Source organism: Epinephelus fuscoguttatus, linkage group LG24 (assembly GCF_011397635.1).
Source record: "Epinephelus fuscoguttatus linkage group LG24, E.fuscoguttatus.final_Chr_v1".
NCBI lineage: Eukaryota > Metazoa > Chordata > Actinopteri > Perciformes > Serranidae > Epinephelus > Epinephelus fuscoguttatus.
Genome location: NC_064775.1, coordinates 3,237,795 through 3,253,121, shown reverse-complemented (window position 1 = coordinate 3,253,121; position 15,327 = coordinate 3,237,795). Strand labels below are relative to the sequence as shown.

The window sequence follows — 15,327 nt, the reverse complement described above, 5'->3', positions numbered from 1 at the left end:
TTTGGTGACGTTCGGACAAACTGCGGATGATTTATGGCCAAAATTGGAGCCAGGACAATGCACTTGTTTGCAGTATCTTTAAGATGCAATGAGATATCAAGAAGCTTTCGATAACTTTTAATAAGCTTGGTCCAATTATGATTCACAGAAAATTTAGTCACAATCAGACCTATGCTTTATGAGCTTTAGCCAGGCGGACGTCAATGGTTCTTGAATTGTTTTGTAGAGAACACTGTGTGTCGAATTTCAAGTCAATGGGACTCATGGTGTGAGGGGGGTGGCCTTTTTCAAAACTGCATTTTTACACCTTAATCAAAGCGCCCCCATCTTGCCAATTGGGCTTACATTTGTTGAGCAGCATTAAGGCTTGAAACCTCAACAATAAATTGTAAAGGGGAGCAATCTGAGAAAGAATCTTTGTACCTTTCTGGAGAAGGGAATGAAGACAGAAAGAACAATCTCCTCTGGCTTCAGGATGGTTTTTCCAAAGCTCACGAAGAAGTCTTGATTCAGGGGAACCTCTCGTCTTCCTCCTGGTGGATTCAGGCAGAATGGTTTGTTAATCAGAACTGAGGAAGACTAAACACGTCTGACATAAATCTACATTTTCAACAGCGGAGATACCCCCATAAGATGTCAGAGTTTGTAATCCACATTTTAAAATATCCTAATCAACTTACCATTCGAAACAACGTTCACTTTGCAGTTCCCAGCAGCCAAAACAGGGTTCAGGTCTGAGTTTGGGTATGCACTCATGATGTTGCCCCCAAGAGACTGAACATGCAAAAGCAAGAATAAACATAATCTTCCTGTAGGATTTCATCTGGATTCTTGTAAATCCATGGACTAATATTTCAAACAACTTAAGTCAAACATCTGTAGGAGAGTTGGAAAGGAGTCTGCTTACAGCAACGTTACGGATCTGCTGGCTTCCCACGTTCCCCAGCTGTTGGATCAGAGCTCTGAACAGTTCAGTCTTCTCTTCCGTAACCTGAGGAACCAGGTTCTCCAAATGAGACCGAACCTCTGTAAGAGTGCAGCCCGCTCCTACCCAAACACCTGCAGACAAGCCAGTATGTTAACCAACAAAGCTACACGTTTGGTGTTGTACTTTCTTTTCGTACGTGTCACAGATATTAAAAAGTTGCACAGGAGTTTAAAAATCCCTGGCTGTCGATGACAAATGCAGAAATCTTTCGCACTTGCAGGCAGAATGATTGTCTGTGGGATTAAATCACATCAAAATGGAAACTACTGAGGGGGTTTACCCACCCTGTGGTGTCTGAGTGACCTCAAACAGCTCCGTGACTCTGGTTGGAGATATGATCAGTGGATACAGGATGCCTTTGAACTTTATATCTGGACCTTCAATAAAAAGCAGAAAGACCTGAGTATCATTAAAATGGGATAATTAAAGCAATAGTATATCAGTCAATCAATTTATTTGTCAGGTGACATCATATAGGGTACAACGCCAGTAAAAGCTTGTGCATAGCCCTTCTTTGCCTCCTTTACTGCTCCTTACGTTGGACAAGTTCATCAATCAATAGCCCTTTTTAGATAGGAATTGTCAGTCAGCGATTCTCTCATAAGTCGGCCCGTTCTTCACCGTCCCCGTCATCTGACGGTTAATGGCCTCTTCGTTTGCGAGGACAAGGAGGGCGCGCAATTCCTTGTCTCCCCAGTTGCTCATCTTTACAGTGTCTGTCAGGTTTGTGTTTCCCTCTTGCTACTAGCTGCTCGCTAATTCCTGCTATCAGCAGTTTCCTGTTTATCCACCGCCAGTGGCTCACACATGGGGCGTCATCAACAGCTCCTCCCACAAGTCTTCAACAGCTCCTCCTGTTGCAGAAGGTCGCCTCAGTCTGTTTAAACTAAAAGGATTCCTCCAATATGTCTACCCTACGAGGAGGAAAATTGGGCACCTCGGATCAACTCGCCAATCCGGCTCTGTGTGTCTAAACGCTCGCAGCTTGCTGGCAAAATGGCCCAACATTCGCAGAAAATCTGGCAGTGTGAAAGGGGCTACTACCTCAATGCCACACAAGATCCAGTATATAAAGACATTTACAGGGCATTTATAAAATCTGGGGTTCCCCAGGGTTCAATTCTTGGACCTTTGTTGTTTAGTCTTTTTATGCTGCCACTGGTAAACACCATCAGAGGACACGGGATTTACGCCTCATTTCCACTTACGTATGTGGCTGATGTCTGTAGATCCATCAATATACAGATGATGCCTCTAGTGTCCAACACAAGGAAGTGCATGTTCATGTGCAAGTGTATTGCGATATTTTGCGTGGCGATATTGTATCGACACACAGATGCAAAGTATCAACCTTTAATTATCCTTAATTTTTGCAAATACACATTTTAATACAACTTTTGGTCTTTTGGAAATAATTTTCAGTTGGAAAAAAGGTAATAAATTGCAATATATTATGTCGCAATACTATAATATCGCAACATTGTGATAATATCGTATCGTGAGTCCTCTGGCAATTCCCACCTCTAATCAATGTTTCAGTTTTATGAAAAGAGCAGCAGAAACTGGGCGAATGAACTTTACAGCTGACCTATGTTGGTGTTTCCCATGACCAGCGGAGCTTTAGGGTTCCTGGTCTTGAGCTGGACCAGCTCCTCCAGTGAGGCCGGGGACACCCAGTTCATCCTCTCCCCATGAAAGGTGAGCGTTTGTGGGTTCGCTGTTTCTGCCATCAGCTGTGGAGGAAGTGCCATTTTAATAATGCAATTACAATTAAAAGTACTTTGTAGCATCAAGAATTCATCGGTTTTAGCCTCGAGAGGAGTATGATCAAAATATAGCACAGGTTTTTTTTTTTGCATAATATGTTATAAGCAATGAAAAATGTAAAAAGAAAAACGTATGTGAGTTAACACAGTGTGCAGGAACGTCTTGCTGCATGTAACAACATCTTGGGACTTACAATGAGTTCAGGGGGGAAGATGAGCTCCTGTGTCGGGTCCAGTGGCAGAAAATCTTCCTTGTCAAACAACTGTGGCTTTCCCTGGGGCACATTACGGGAGCATGAAGAGGTGGAAAACAAGCACAGAAATGAAATACACCATGGCGTGACATTAGGAATGGTGTGTGAAGTGAAATAAAAGATGAAATCTCACCCAGCTAAACCTCAAAATGTCTGACACACAACACGGAAGAAAAAAGTAACACAAGAACGACTAAAAAGAAAATGAACTGAACTCACATGCTCTGGTTCCTCAGTGATTTCCTGTGTGTTGAGGCAACAGTCTGCAGATCCATTGGCTTGGCAGCAGTTGGCTTCCTGTTGGGATTAAATAACATTAACATGTTTGTTATGGTGTTCTCTGTTTTGCCATCAGATCTGAAACTCAATGAGGAACAGGGAGGAGGAGAGAGATCTGTGGTGTCAAGACAACAACCTCTCCTTAAAACTCCAGTGTGTAGGATATAGAGGGATATATTGGCAGAAATGAAATATCATATAATAAGTATGTTTTCTTTTGTGCATTATCACCTAAAAATAACCCGAATGCTAACTGCTTTATTCAGTGTTTTTACCGGTTTGAATCATTGTGTCTGTTTATTTTGCCTACATGAAATAAGTACATTTATCCTCGAATGTCTTTTTGTTTGTGGACACCAGCCACCCAGCACATGATATGTTCTCCTTCCCTCAGGTAAACCTAAAGAGGACCAGAGCTTGAACAAGCTGCCTCAAAGACAGTTGTGACTCCTGTTAGATTACTGAACAATAAGCACTTTAAATTACAGTGTTGGAATGTTGTGGGATTTCTTATTGTTGTCTTTTATTTATTCTTATTTAATTGTAAAGATTTAATATGTAACTTTTACACCCAAGGATTTTAGTCATCAGATGTCTGGATCTTAAGTTATCAGAGAAATAAGCTGAGCAACGTTAGCGCCTGTGATGCCAAACAACATCGGAAAAACACTGATTTTTAACATGAAACTGCTTTACTCAGTGTTTTTACCAGTTTGAATCAACAGGTCTGTTTGTTTTGGAGAGGAGGAGACCTCTGGGGGTAATTTGGCTCCTGGCAAACACCTCCTAAATGTCTGGATCTTTCGTTTTCAGAGAAATGAGCTGAGCAAACATTAACGGCAAATTGGCTCCAGGCCCTGCCAAGCTGAACAGCATTGGAAAAACGCTGATTTTTAACATGAAACTGCATTACTCAATGTTTTTACCAGTTTGACTCAACAGATCTGTTTGTTTTGACGAGGAGGAGACCTCTGGGGGTAAATCGGCTCCAGGCAAAAACCTCCTGAACGTCTGGATCTTAAGTTAGCAGAGAAATAACCTGAGCAACGTTAGTGGCAGCTTTGCTCCAGCCCCTGCCATGCCAAACAGCATCAGAAAATCACTGATTTTTAACATGAAACTGCATTACTCAGTGTTTTTATCAGTTTGACTAAATAGGCCTGTTTGTTTTCAAGAGGAGGAGACCTCTGCGGGTAATTCGGCTCATGCTATAAACCTGAATAATGAACACTAAAGGAATTCTAACAGGGAAAAACTGACCGCAGTGATGTCACTGCTCCATTTATTGTTCTGATTTAAAGACCCCTAATGGCAGAAAATTACGCATTGTACATTTAAGGGCTGGGAGGACCAGGGGAGATACATTTCATTGCATGTGCATGCACAAAATGTACCTTTTACTGACTGTCAACAAACTTGAACTTGACTCATGCCTCGTGACAATACCCAGCTCTACAAACAGGTTAAGGTACAGTAGGTCATAAGCAAATCAGATCACTGATTTTTATGTTTTTAACTGTGTAACTTTCCTTGGTTGTAGAGGTGAGCTTTGTACCTGACAGAAGGTCCTGCAGCCATCGACGATTGGACGATATCCAGTGCAGCGACACAGATTACCTGAGAAGCCACAACACACAACGAGGGCATGTAAGGACAATGTGCAAGACTTAGTTAATAATCACTCAGTGTGTCCACATGCATTTAAATAACTGGACTATAACCAGAATAAGACTAGAAAGAATTTGTTATATGCACACTAAAACACAAAAAAGCAAGACTGCAATTTGTTTCATGCCATAAACATTTATTACTTCTCGTTGTTACATAGTTCTAGACTTTATAGTAGATGACGTAATAGATTTCATAAAAAACAAGCAAACAAACCAGCTAGAGCTTGTGTGATGTCCTCCATGGTGGGCTGAGGCTTGTTCCTCAGCAGAGAGTACATGGACATCACCATCCCTGGAGTGCAGAAGCCACACTGGGAGCCATGAGCCTTCGCTATCCGCTCCTATGAACACAACATCCACAGTTTAGGGCCTGATTTATGGCTTTAATTTCTTCTTTGGCAAGCTGCGTTCTTGCATTAAACAGGAAGTTGTGTTGGAGCTGTGCATCTGAGGGAATTCAAAATTGTTCTTAAACTTTGGGGAATGGAGGCACCAAGTGTGCAAACTGACACCAAACAACTGCAGTTCCTTGAATGGCCACTTGAGGCTGACTAAATGGGTGGCAACTGACTGATCAGTCAACACCCTGGAAAACTCAGGTCTCAGGGGACGTCCTCAGGTTGGCAATGTTGTGACCAGTCATATGTCTTACTGTCACAGGGAACAATAGATTCACGCAAACAGGGCCTGTATATATCAGAGAAGGTAACTAAACTTGAACTCCTGAAAAGCAAATTTCCTTGCATTAATTTGAATCCTACGGAGGAAGGTTTGGGCCATGTTAAAGACAAAAAAAAAAAGAAAAAAAGACTTCGAGAATAAAGTCATAAATGTACAAAAATAAAGTTAAAATCCAAGAGAATGAAGTCGTAAATCCAAGAAAATATAGTCTAAAATCTACGAGAATAAATTCTTAATTCTAAGTTATGAATCCAAGAGAATAAAGTCTTAAATTTACGAGAATAAAGTTGTAAATCTACAAGAATAAAGTCAAAATCCAAGAAAACACATTTTTAAAATAACAAGAAGAAAGTTGTAAATCCAAGAGGGTAAAGTCATAAATCTACGAGAATAAAGTCAAAGTCCAAGAGAATATAGCTGTTATTCTACAAGTAAATCATAAATCCAAGAGAAACAAGTCTTAAATCTACAAGAATAAAGACGAAATCCAAGAGAATGAAGTTGTAAATCCAGGAAAATTAAGTCTAAAATCTACGAGAATAAATTCTTAAATCTAAGTCATGAATCCAAGAGAATAAAGTCACACATCTACGAGAAAAAATCTTAAATTTACGAGAATTCGTAAATCTACAAGAATTAAGTCAAAATCCAAGAGAACACATTTTTAAAATAACGGGAATAAAGTTGTTAATCCAAGAGGGTAAAGTCGCACATTTATGAGAAAAAAATCTTAAATTTACGAGAATAAAGTCGGAAATCTACGAGAATAAAGTCAAAATCGAAGAGAATATAGCTGTTATTCCACAAGTAAGTCGTAAATCCAAGAGACACAAGTCTTAAATCTACAAGAATACATTTGAAATCCAAGAGAATGAAGTCATAAATCCAAGATATTAAAAGTTTTAAATCTATGAGAAAAAATTCGTAAATGCAAGAAAATAAAGTCTAAAATTTACGAGAATAAAGTTGTAAATCTGTGAGAATAAAGTCGAAATCCAAGAGAATGAATTTATAAAATTACAACATTAACATTTTCTTACCGTGATTGCATAGTAAACCAACAATTATCTGGATTTCGTGAAAACAGGCTTCTGGCTGCAAAAAGCTTCTTGTTTCAAACAATTGAGACGCCCATGAGGCGCTCACGAGTATTAAGGTGACCCAGCACTGACCTGCACAGGGTGGATCCTGGTCTTGGTGCTGCCGATGCCCTCCACCGTGGTGACGGCGGCTCCGTGAAGCTGGCAGATTGGCAGGAGGCAGGCGTTGGCTGAGTGATGTCTGATGGTATGATGAAAGGAAGGTGTGCTGATGGATTTCTTTTACTGTTACTGTTGATGCAACTGGCAATGTTGTGATAGCTTCCAAACTATTGGTACAAACTTCATCACTACTGACATTACCTCTACCCAGTGACAGCAGTGTCGGCGGGTGGAATCGGGTCATTTGTTCAGAGTAAGGCAACCAGACACGGCCTGACATATTTCTTCTGGCATTCACGGCAGTTTGGACCGATGCTGTGCAAGGTCATTTTTGGCAATGGCCCAGTGATGGCAGCGTCTGCAGCTGGAATTGGGTCAGTTTATCTTCCTTGATTCTGGAGCGTCATTCATGCCAAGTCTTGGACGAGCTGAGCAACTGGACACAGCTAGACTTATGTCTTCTGGAGAGCCAATTTGGGACTATGCTGGACCAGGTTATTTTTGATAACAGCCCAGTGATGGCAGTGTCAGCAGCCGGAATCAGTGCCGTTTATTTGGTCTGATTCTGAGGCGTCCTTCATGCCAACTCGGGAAACCAGATGTGGCCAGACTCATTTCTTCCAGCGTGTCAGATTTGGGCCAATGCCTCGCAAACTCTCCGCCGAGTCTGGCAATCGGATGCAGCCAGACTCATTTCTCCTGCATGCAAAGTTTGGGCCAATGCTGGGCCAAGTCATTTTAATGACAACCCAGTGATGGCAGTGTCGGCAGGCAAAATCCAGCCATTCTATTTGGTCTGATTCTGGGGCGTAATTCATGCTGAGTCTCAGCTGAGTCGGGCAACCAGATGCGGCCCGACTCATTTTCTTAAGCATGCCAAATTTGGGCCATATGTGGGCCAGGTCATTTTCAATGGCAGTGTCAGCAGTCGAAATCAGGTAAGTTTATCTGGCTCGGTTCTGGGGCATCATTAGTGCTGGGTTTCAGCTGATTTGGGCCACCGGGCATGGCCCAATGTATTTCTTCCAGGATGCCAAGTTTGGGCAGGTGCTGGCCCAGGTCATTTTGGCTAACAACTACTACTACCTGGCTTTGAGTGTAGATCCTGTCATCCTACTACTAGTACTGTAACTACTACAACAACCAATGGGACTCATATTATTTTAACTTTGCTTGTATATTTGAATTTATAATCCTTATAATTCCTCCTCTGCTGCAGGAGGTGCTGAAGGAGTGAAATAGATGTTATACTGGTTTGAAATCCGCCACAACAGAACCCCTGTCAACTCTCATCTGTCGATGTCCAAACCACTCTGGCAGATACCCAGCTCACATTCAGACCAACCATGTTCACGGCTGAATAAATGTACTTTCCGGTCTATGTTGCACCCAGTTAAACACTAAACACAATAATAAACACTGATAGTAGTGAATGTTTCGCAGACTTGGACATTTGTGTGGCCAATCAGCTGTGCATCCGTCACGGAGGAAACCTTAGGAATTTCCTGTCTGAGATTAGGGAGACTGAGTGGTGTCTAGTGGTGAGGGCTGCAGAGTGCAACCAGCTGAAGCTCCTCCTGGTTAGAATTATTTCAGCTTTCATTGTTCAGGAGGTTTTTACCTCTTCCTCTCCAAGGCAAACAAACCAGGTGATTACCACCTGTACCATAAAGGATACATGATGGTTTTGGTGGCAGGTTGGTAGCGCGACAACATGACCGTGCACGCCCCGCAGCCTCCACCGCCGCAGCCATACTTGGTTCCAGTTAACCTCACTGAAGTCAAAGTCAAGGAAGAAGCCAGTCTGAGCTGTTAAACCTGTAGGTGGCGCTCACAGCATCATACAATTCAATCATATTTATGACAGTGGATTGTTGAAGTTGATCTTAAGGATATGTTTCTCTCTGAGGAAGGGCAGCAGCATGGTTTCAGGGTCTGCATGGTTCTCTGTGACCTGTTCCAACAGAAGGAGAAACATTTCACCACCTTTTCAAAGACTTTTCCAGGACCCATGATAACATTTCTTTCTTGCCCCACTTGCCCGGCGTTTTCCAAACACATCAGATCCAAAATATTCAAATATGACCTCAGCTCGGGAACAAGCAGGAAGTTAGACTCCCGTGGATCCAATGAGCCCAGTTGTTCTACTCATGTGTAATGATATTAGCCCCCACAGTAGCCTTTTACTGTAGTGAGATATTTTTTTGAAACATGACCTCGCTGTATAAAATGACCTATCGTGACCTCTTGGATAATCACAGCCTCGTGAAACGTTACAGACACAAACTACAGACCGAGAGTATTCCGGGGATGGCATTCCTTGGTACACTGACAATATACAGTATATATACACAATAAATCTTCAGGTTCTCAGCTTTCAGATAATGTGGCATTTACTGCTGACCTGCTGTCCCAACCTTAAGATGAACCTACTCCTTAAAAAGGTGACATGTGCACGATTTAGGGGGATTTAGTGACATCTAGTGGTGAGGATTGCATATTACAACCAGCTGAAACTTCTCCTGGTTAAAATTCCTTCAGTTTTCATTGTTCAGGAGGTTTTTACCAGGAGCTGAATTATCCACAGAGGTCTCTTCCTCGCCAAAACAGACCAGCTTAATTTAAACCAGTAGGAACACTGAATAAAACAGCTTCCTGTTAAAAATCAGTGTTTCTCCAACACCGTCTGGGACCTGCTAACATGTGCTAATGTTTTTTTCTCTGATAATTCTAGATCCAGGGACCGGTTGCACAAAACACCTTAAGTATGACACCTAAGGCTTAAATTCTCCTCAGGTGAGGGACTTACACAGTTGCACAGAATCCTTAAAAAGTTTCCTTAGTTAATGAGTTAAGTTAAGTTAAGTTTTGTTTTTACCTTGTTTTGGTTGCTAAGGTCTTTTGTGCAACAGTCTATGGGATTCCTTAAGTGTAAGACCAAGACAAGGAGAAAACCATAAATACCTAAGTGAGCCTTTGAAGGAAACCTTAAGGAGAAGACTGAAGGCTGTTTTGTGCAATCAATTTTATTTTAACGAAACCATAACTAGGACGTTAAGAAAAAAAATCTTAACTTGAGGCCTTTTGTGCAATGCTCTAAGGAATTCCTTAAGTGTAAGAACAAGACAAGGAGAAAACCATAAATACTTAAGTGAGCCTTTGAAAGAAACCTTAAGGAGAAGACTGAAGGGTGTTTTGTGCAACAGATTTTATTTTGAGGAAACCTTAAATAGGATGTTAAGAAAAATCTTAACTTGAAGAGTTTTGCGCAACAGTCTAAGGGATTCCTTAAGTATAAGACCAAGACAGGGAGAAAACCATAAATACTTAAGTGAGCCTTTGAAAGAAACCTAAATGAGAAGATCAAAGGGTGTTTTGTGCAACAGATTTTATTCTGAGGAAACCTATGGGAGTTTAAGGAAAATCTTAACTTGAAGTGTTTTGCGCAACGGTCTAAGGGATTCCTTAAGTATAAGACCAAGACAGGGAGAAATCCATAAATACTTAAGTGAGTATTTTGAGGAAACCTGAAGGAGAAGACTGAAGGGTGTTTTGTGCAACAGAGTTTATTCTGAGGAAACCTTTAATAGGACTTCAGGAAAAATCTTAAGCTGAAGTGTTTTGCGCAATGGTCTAAGGGATTCCTCAAATATTAGACCAAGACAGGGAGCAAACCATAAATACTTAAGTGAGCATTTGAAGGAAACCTCAAGGTGAAGACTGAAGGTGTTTTGTGCAACCTATTTCATCTTAAGGAAACCTTAACTAGGACTTTAAGAAAAATCTTAACTTGAAGTGTATTGTGCAACGGTCTGAGGGATTCTTTAAGCATAAGACCAAGACAGGGAGAAATCCATAAATACTTAAGTGAGCATTTGAAGGAAACTGAAGGGTGTTTTGTGCAACAGATTTTATTCTGAGGAAACCTTATATAGGACTTTAAGAAAAATCTTAACTTAAGGCCTTTTGTGCAACGGTCTAAGGGATTCCTTAAGTATAAGACCAAGACAGGGAGAAATCCATAAATACTTAAGTGAGCATTTGAAGGAAACCTAAGGGCGTTTTGTGCAACAGATTTTATTCTGAGGAAACCTTAAATAGGACTTTAAGAAAAATCTTAACTTAAGGCCTTTTGTATAACAAATGATGACGTCATAGATACTGAATACATACAGAATAATTCATACCCAGTTTAGGTGCACCCATAGGAGAAGCTGTTTGGTAGCAGCACCTCAGATACAGGTGCACATCACATCACAGTATCATCTTAAATTTGTTTTGTTGTAAAGAAACAGCAGATATGTTGAGTAGGTGCACGTGGACCCTCCAATACTAACACCAGCTCACCCAGACTGTATAACTAAAATGTTGAAACTTTGCTTTTGACCTTGAGTTCATAATGTTCCACTACATCCATGAATTTTTCATATGTGACGCAGGAGGGTGTTGGGACCAATAAAAACCATGAAACATGACACTGCAGTTCCTCCTAGGGTTTTAAGTTTGATTTAGTTTGATTATAGATTTTAACAAAACAAACAACAGCATTACATTTCGAGGAAAGCGAGGAAAATAAACAAATAAACACAAACTCCTGTCTCACAGCTGAAAGCAGCTCCAGCACCACACACTGTTTATAAACTAAATGCATGACGTACCTTTTTCCCGTTGACAAAGAAGCACAAAGTATTTCCTCCTTTCTCTGCAGACATCTTCCCAGTGCAGGAGACGACTTCAGTTCAGGCATCAACACAGGACCGAGTCAGCCTGGATCACAGGGAGGACTTCCGCCTGCCAGCACTTTCAAAATAAAACCAGTGAAGGCTTAAAAACATGTCGGATTCAGACTACAGTCATTGACTCAAGCATTTAAAGGAGCAATGTTAAAGTTTTCGCTTTTGTATTCATATACCACTGTAGATACTTTAGGGACTGCTCGTTATTTCTGAGAGGAAAGGGGGTGGTGCAATAACAGTGAGGCATGTAAAGATAATTTTTAATAATTTTGGCTCAGGGGAGGCGCATACAGCTTTATATGGCTGTATTTTGTATTTATTTTAATGCCAGTTTTAGCATGTTTTGTTTTAAAAAAAAAACTAAAATCAGACTTTATTGTTTATTTTTAAATTAGACACATTAAGTGCAAAAAAATAAAAAAGACATAATAATATCTGAGCATAAAAAAGTGGTATTTAAGCCATGTTTTCTTTAAATAAATAAATGAATAAACAGCCAAACTTATGCCAGAAAATGTAAAAAAAAAAAATCATAGTTTTTCTAATTTCCCACAGTCTTTGGACACATCATGTGAGGCGCTTCTGTAATAATAATAATAATAATAATAATAATAAAATCTGAGCATAAAATATTTATATTTCATCAAAATTGTAACATGCGTTGGAAGCAATGTTTTCTTTAAAAAAAAGTTGGATATTGAAATCTTCAATGGTCCTTGAACACATCATGTACGCTTCCATAAGAAAAAAAGACAAAATCAACGTTCTTTTTCTTAAAAAAAGAAAAATAAATAAATAAAAAATACATTATACATACAATAAATGTAAAAACAGAAATTATCGTTAATTTTCAACGGTCCCTGGACACGTCATGCGTGATGCATCAGTTGGGGGAAAAAATAAAATAAAATCCAAACAACTGAACATAAAATAGTGATATTTCATCAAACATTTATTCTGTAGAGGAAAAAAATGAATGATGCCAGAAAATGTAAAAACAGAAATTATCATTGGTTTTTCAAATCACAAACTGTGACGTATTTTCTTTTAAAAAAAATAACAGAAAGAAATTTTTCATTTATTTCCCGCTACAGTGTGAGCTTTTCAGTCACTTCTCTGGTGTCTTCTTTCTTTCTCTGTGTCTCTTAATACGTTCATGGAAACATGCTTTTATTTTAGCTGTAATATGAGTTCATTTCCTGTCCCACACTGCTGCAGCTCTCTGGCTTGATGCGTGGACTACAGACCGCCCACCTCTTACCTTATCTGACCTGTAACTTACTTTGACATGAGGTTGTCTTCTGTCTGTCCCGCCCTGAGTACTGCTCTTTGTGGTAATTAACTTTGTTCTTAATGTCTAAAGATGAAAACAGGAAGCAGTTCTACAGAAATGTGTGTGTGTCTGCAGCAGGTTGTGTTTTATAATCATTAACCTGAACTCTGCTCAGGTTCAGACCTGTCTGTGTCAGTCTGTTGTGCTTTATTGACAAAAGGGACACGTCATGTTCAACAAGACTTTACTCTTGTTTTCTTAAAAATATTAACATATAATCTACAGTTTTGTGTAGTTTATCATAAAGAGAACATGATTTTCTCCACTTGTAGGCCTGCTGTGTCCTCATACAGTAAATGTAACACTTTATTTAAAGATGATAAACAACATCAGAGCTGTTTACTGTCAGACAGAGCGCAGGAGATGAGTCCTGCCACACGAGGGAGCTAAAGGAAAGCAAAGGACTGCAGAGAGACATTAGGAGTGTTCCAGTACCCAGACTACTGTACTGTATAGTACGCCAGGAAAAGATTTAGTATGTCCCAATACGTAGTAAGTCAAATGCAGTGTGCCAAAAATACCAGGATGTTCTTCTACAGTGTGTCCAATTTTGCAGTTTGTAATCCTTGTAGAAAAGATGATTTTACTGACAGACAGTCGACAATCGGCTTGGTGTGTCAGGGCCTTTAAAACCAAGTCTTAGCCCCTTAAACAGGCCCTCAAACTGATCCAAATCTCGCCTATGTGATGGCTTGTGTCTCAGATATTAAGTCCTGGATGTCACAAAACTTCCTCCTGCTCAAGTCCAAATCTGAGGTCCTTTTGTTTGGCTGCCGAAACCTGACCTCAGACCTAAAAAAGAACGTCCAATGTAAGGCCTTGATCACACAGAAGGTGTTTGAGCAGCTGTAGGTGGTTTTTGGTAACCGTTTTTAATGAGAATGAAGGTTTTTGCATTGGGACGCTCCTCACGTTTCTGCACTCTAAGGCTTGTACTTCCGAAACTGTGTATTATTCTATGTGATTTGGCTGTTTGGCCACACGCAACCAAAACTGTGGTTCTTTGAAACCAGAGTCCAGGGTGAAGTTTTTGGAAGACTCCGGTGCCAGCGTTTGCATGTAGATAGGATAACCGCAGTATTTTATTTCCTGTCTTTGTTTGGCGTCAGAGCGACGGTAAATAGCTAGTGAAATGGTAGACCACACAAACATGCTGGTGCTAACTTTATTTGTGAGCGTGCTGGATGGCATATCCAGCTGCTTGACCTAATGACCAAGGAAGGAGGCTGCTCCTGTTGCTAGCAACCCCATCTACACTACCACGAAAGCAGCGACGGGCCTACCAACAGAGGTTCTGGATCCGGCCAGGTCGGACTTCCGTTGGCAGGCCCATCGCTGCTTTCATGGTAGTGTAGTTGGTCGTTCAGGCGCCTCTGCTGTTGAATTAGGTCGCGCTAGTTTTGTGGATCGGGTTGTTTTTATTTTCAGCACTTCCCTATTCCGGTATTGACTCTGACTTCTGATTGGTTAAAATAGCCTTTCCATTTTTTTGGGAAACCAGAGCCCGAAAAACTTTGGTTTCAGAAGTATACGGGTCCGTGTGGACTAGGCCTAAGGTCCCAATCACACAGAATGCATCTTGCAACCTGTAAAGACCCTAAAAAAGAGGCTGGATCACGGGGAGTACTACCAGTTCACCCAGGAGCTTCTCCTCAATGATGGCCATTTCCACAACAACCTGCAACCTGCTGTCTATCGTCAGGCCATATAGCTCTGGGTATCCAGCAACCGCTACCACCAGTTTCTCCTCCACTGTTTACCCACTGTAAACTTGTTGTCGTGACCACCACAGAAGGCCCGCCAATCCAGTTGGACGTTGGGAGAAAAGATGACGAAAAAAGAGACGACATGGAGCATTTTTTTGCTTTGAGTTGAAGTTTTTGGCGAGACGTGGCAAAAACATTGATTTTTCATGCAGTGGTCAATTTTGAGATTTTGGGCTAGTTTTCTCCTTTAATATGTTTTCTTTCAAACTGCTATAACGGAACCATTCAAATTCTACATTTAGACATTTATTTTATTACATTTTGTCGACTTGCGTAATTTACCAAAAAGTTAGCATTGTGCAGTGTAAGCCAACATGTTTATTAGTTGGGTCACTACAGTTGTCATGTTATTAAATGATCCATTTTCATGAGCTTTAAATACACTAAATTATTATTACTGAGGGCCTGAACATTTATTGTGTTTGTGAGGAATTGTTTCCAATAGAAATGTATTAAATTCCCCAATGTAAATCTTCAAACATCTCAGCCTCTGTAGCACACCAAACACCAAACTTTCCAGTTACACACCTAGCTATATTCTGAAGATATTTACACGGGGATTTGTTAATAAATCATTCCTAGCCTGATTTATGTGACATTTTATTCCCAAAAATATAGCGAAAATCAATTTTTTTTAAGGCTATGGACAGTG

At 40.4% G+C, this 15,327-nt stretch overlaps 1 protein-coding gene across 1 annotated transcript in view; it reads right to left on the bottom strand.

Annotated features, from left to right (window-relative positions):
- Nucleotides 1-11,648, bottom strand: part of aox6 (aldehyde oxidase 6) — a 28,286-nt gene extending 16,638 nt beyond the window's left edge. Inside the window, exons 1-13 of the mRNA XM_049570166.1 lie at nt 11,499-11,648; nt 8,737-8,794; nt 8,519-8,615; nt 6,811-6,919; nt 5,172-5,298; nt 4,843-4,904; nt 3,228-3,305; nt 2,949-3,029; nt 2,577-2,721; nt 1,273-1,365; nt 908-1,059; nt 681-774; nt 424-533 (exon numbers count right to left, since the gene is read on the bottom strand). Of these exons, the coding sequence (XP_049426123.1) occupies nt 424-533; nt 681-774; nt 908-1,059; nt 1,273-1,365; nt 2,577-2,721; nt 2,949-3,029; nt 3,228-3,305; nt 4,843-4,904; nt 5,172-5,298; nt 6,811-6,919; nt 8,519-8,615; nt 8,737-8,794; nt 11,499-11,552 (1,260 nt within the window). The 5' untranslated portion in view covers nt 11,553-11,648. The remainder of the gene's footprint in view (nt 1-423; nt 534-680; nt 775-907; nt 1,060-1,272; nt 1,366-2,576; nt 2,722-2,948; nt 3,030-3,227; nt 3,306-4,842; nt 4,905-5,171; nt 5,299-6,810; nt 6,920-8,518; nt 8,616-8,736; nt 8,795-11,498) is intronic.
- Nucleotides 11,649-15,327: the final 3,679 nt, after the last annotated feature.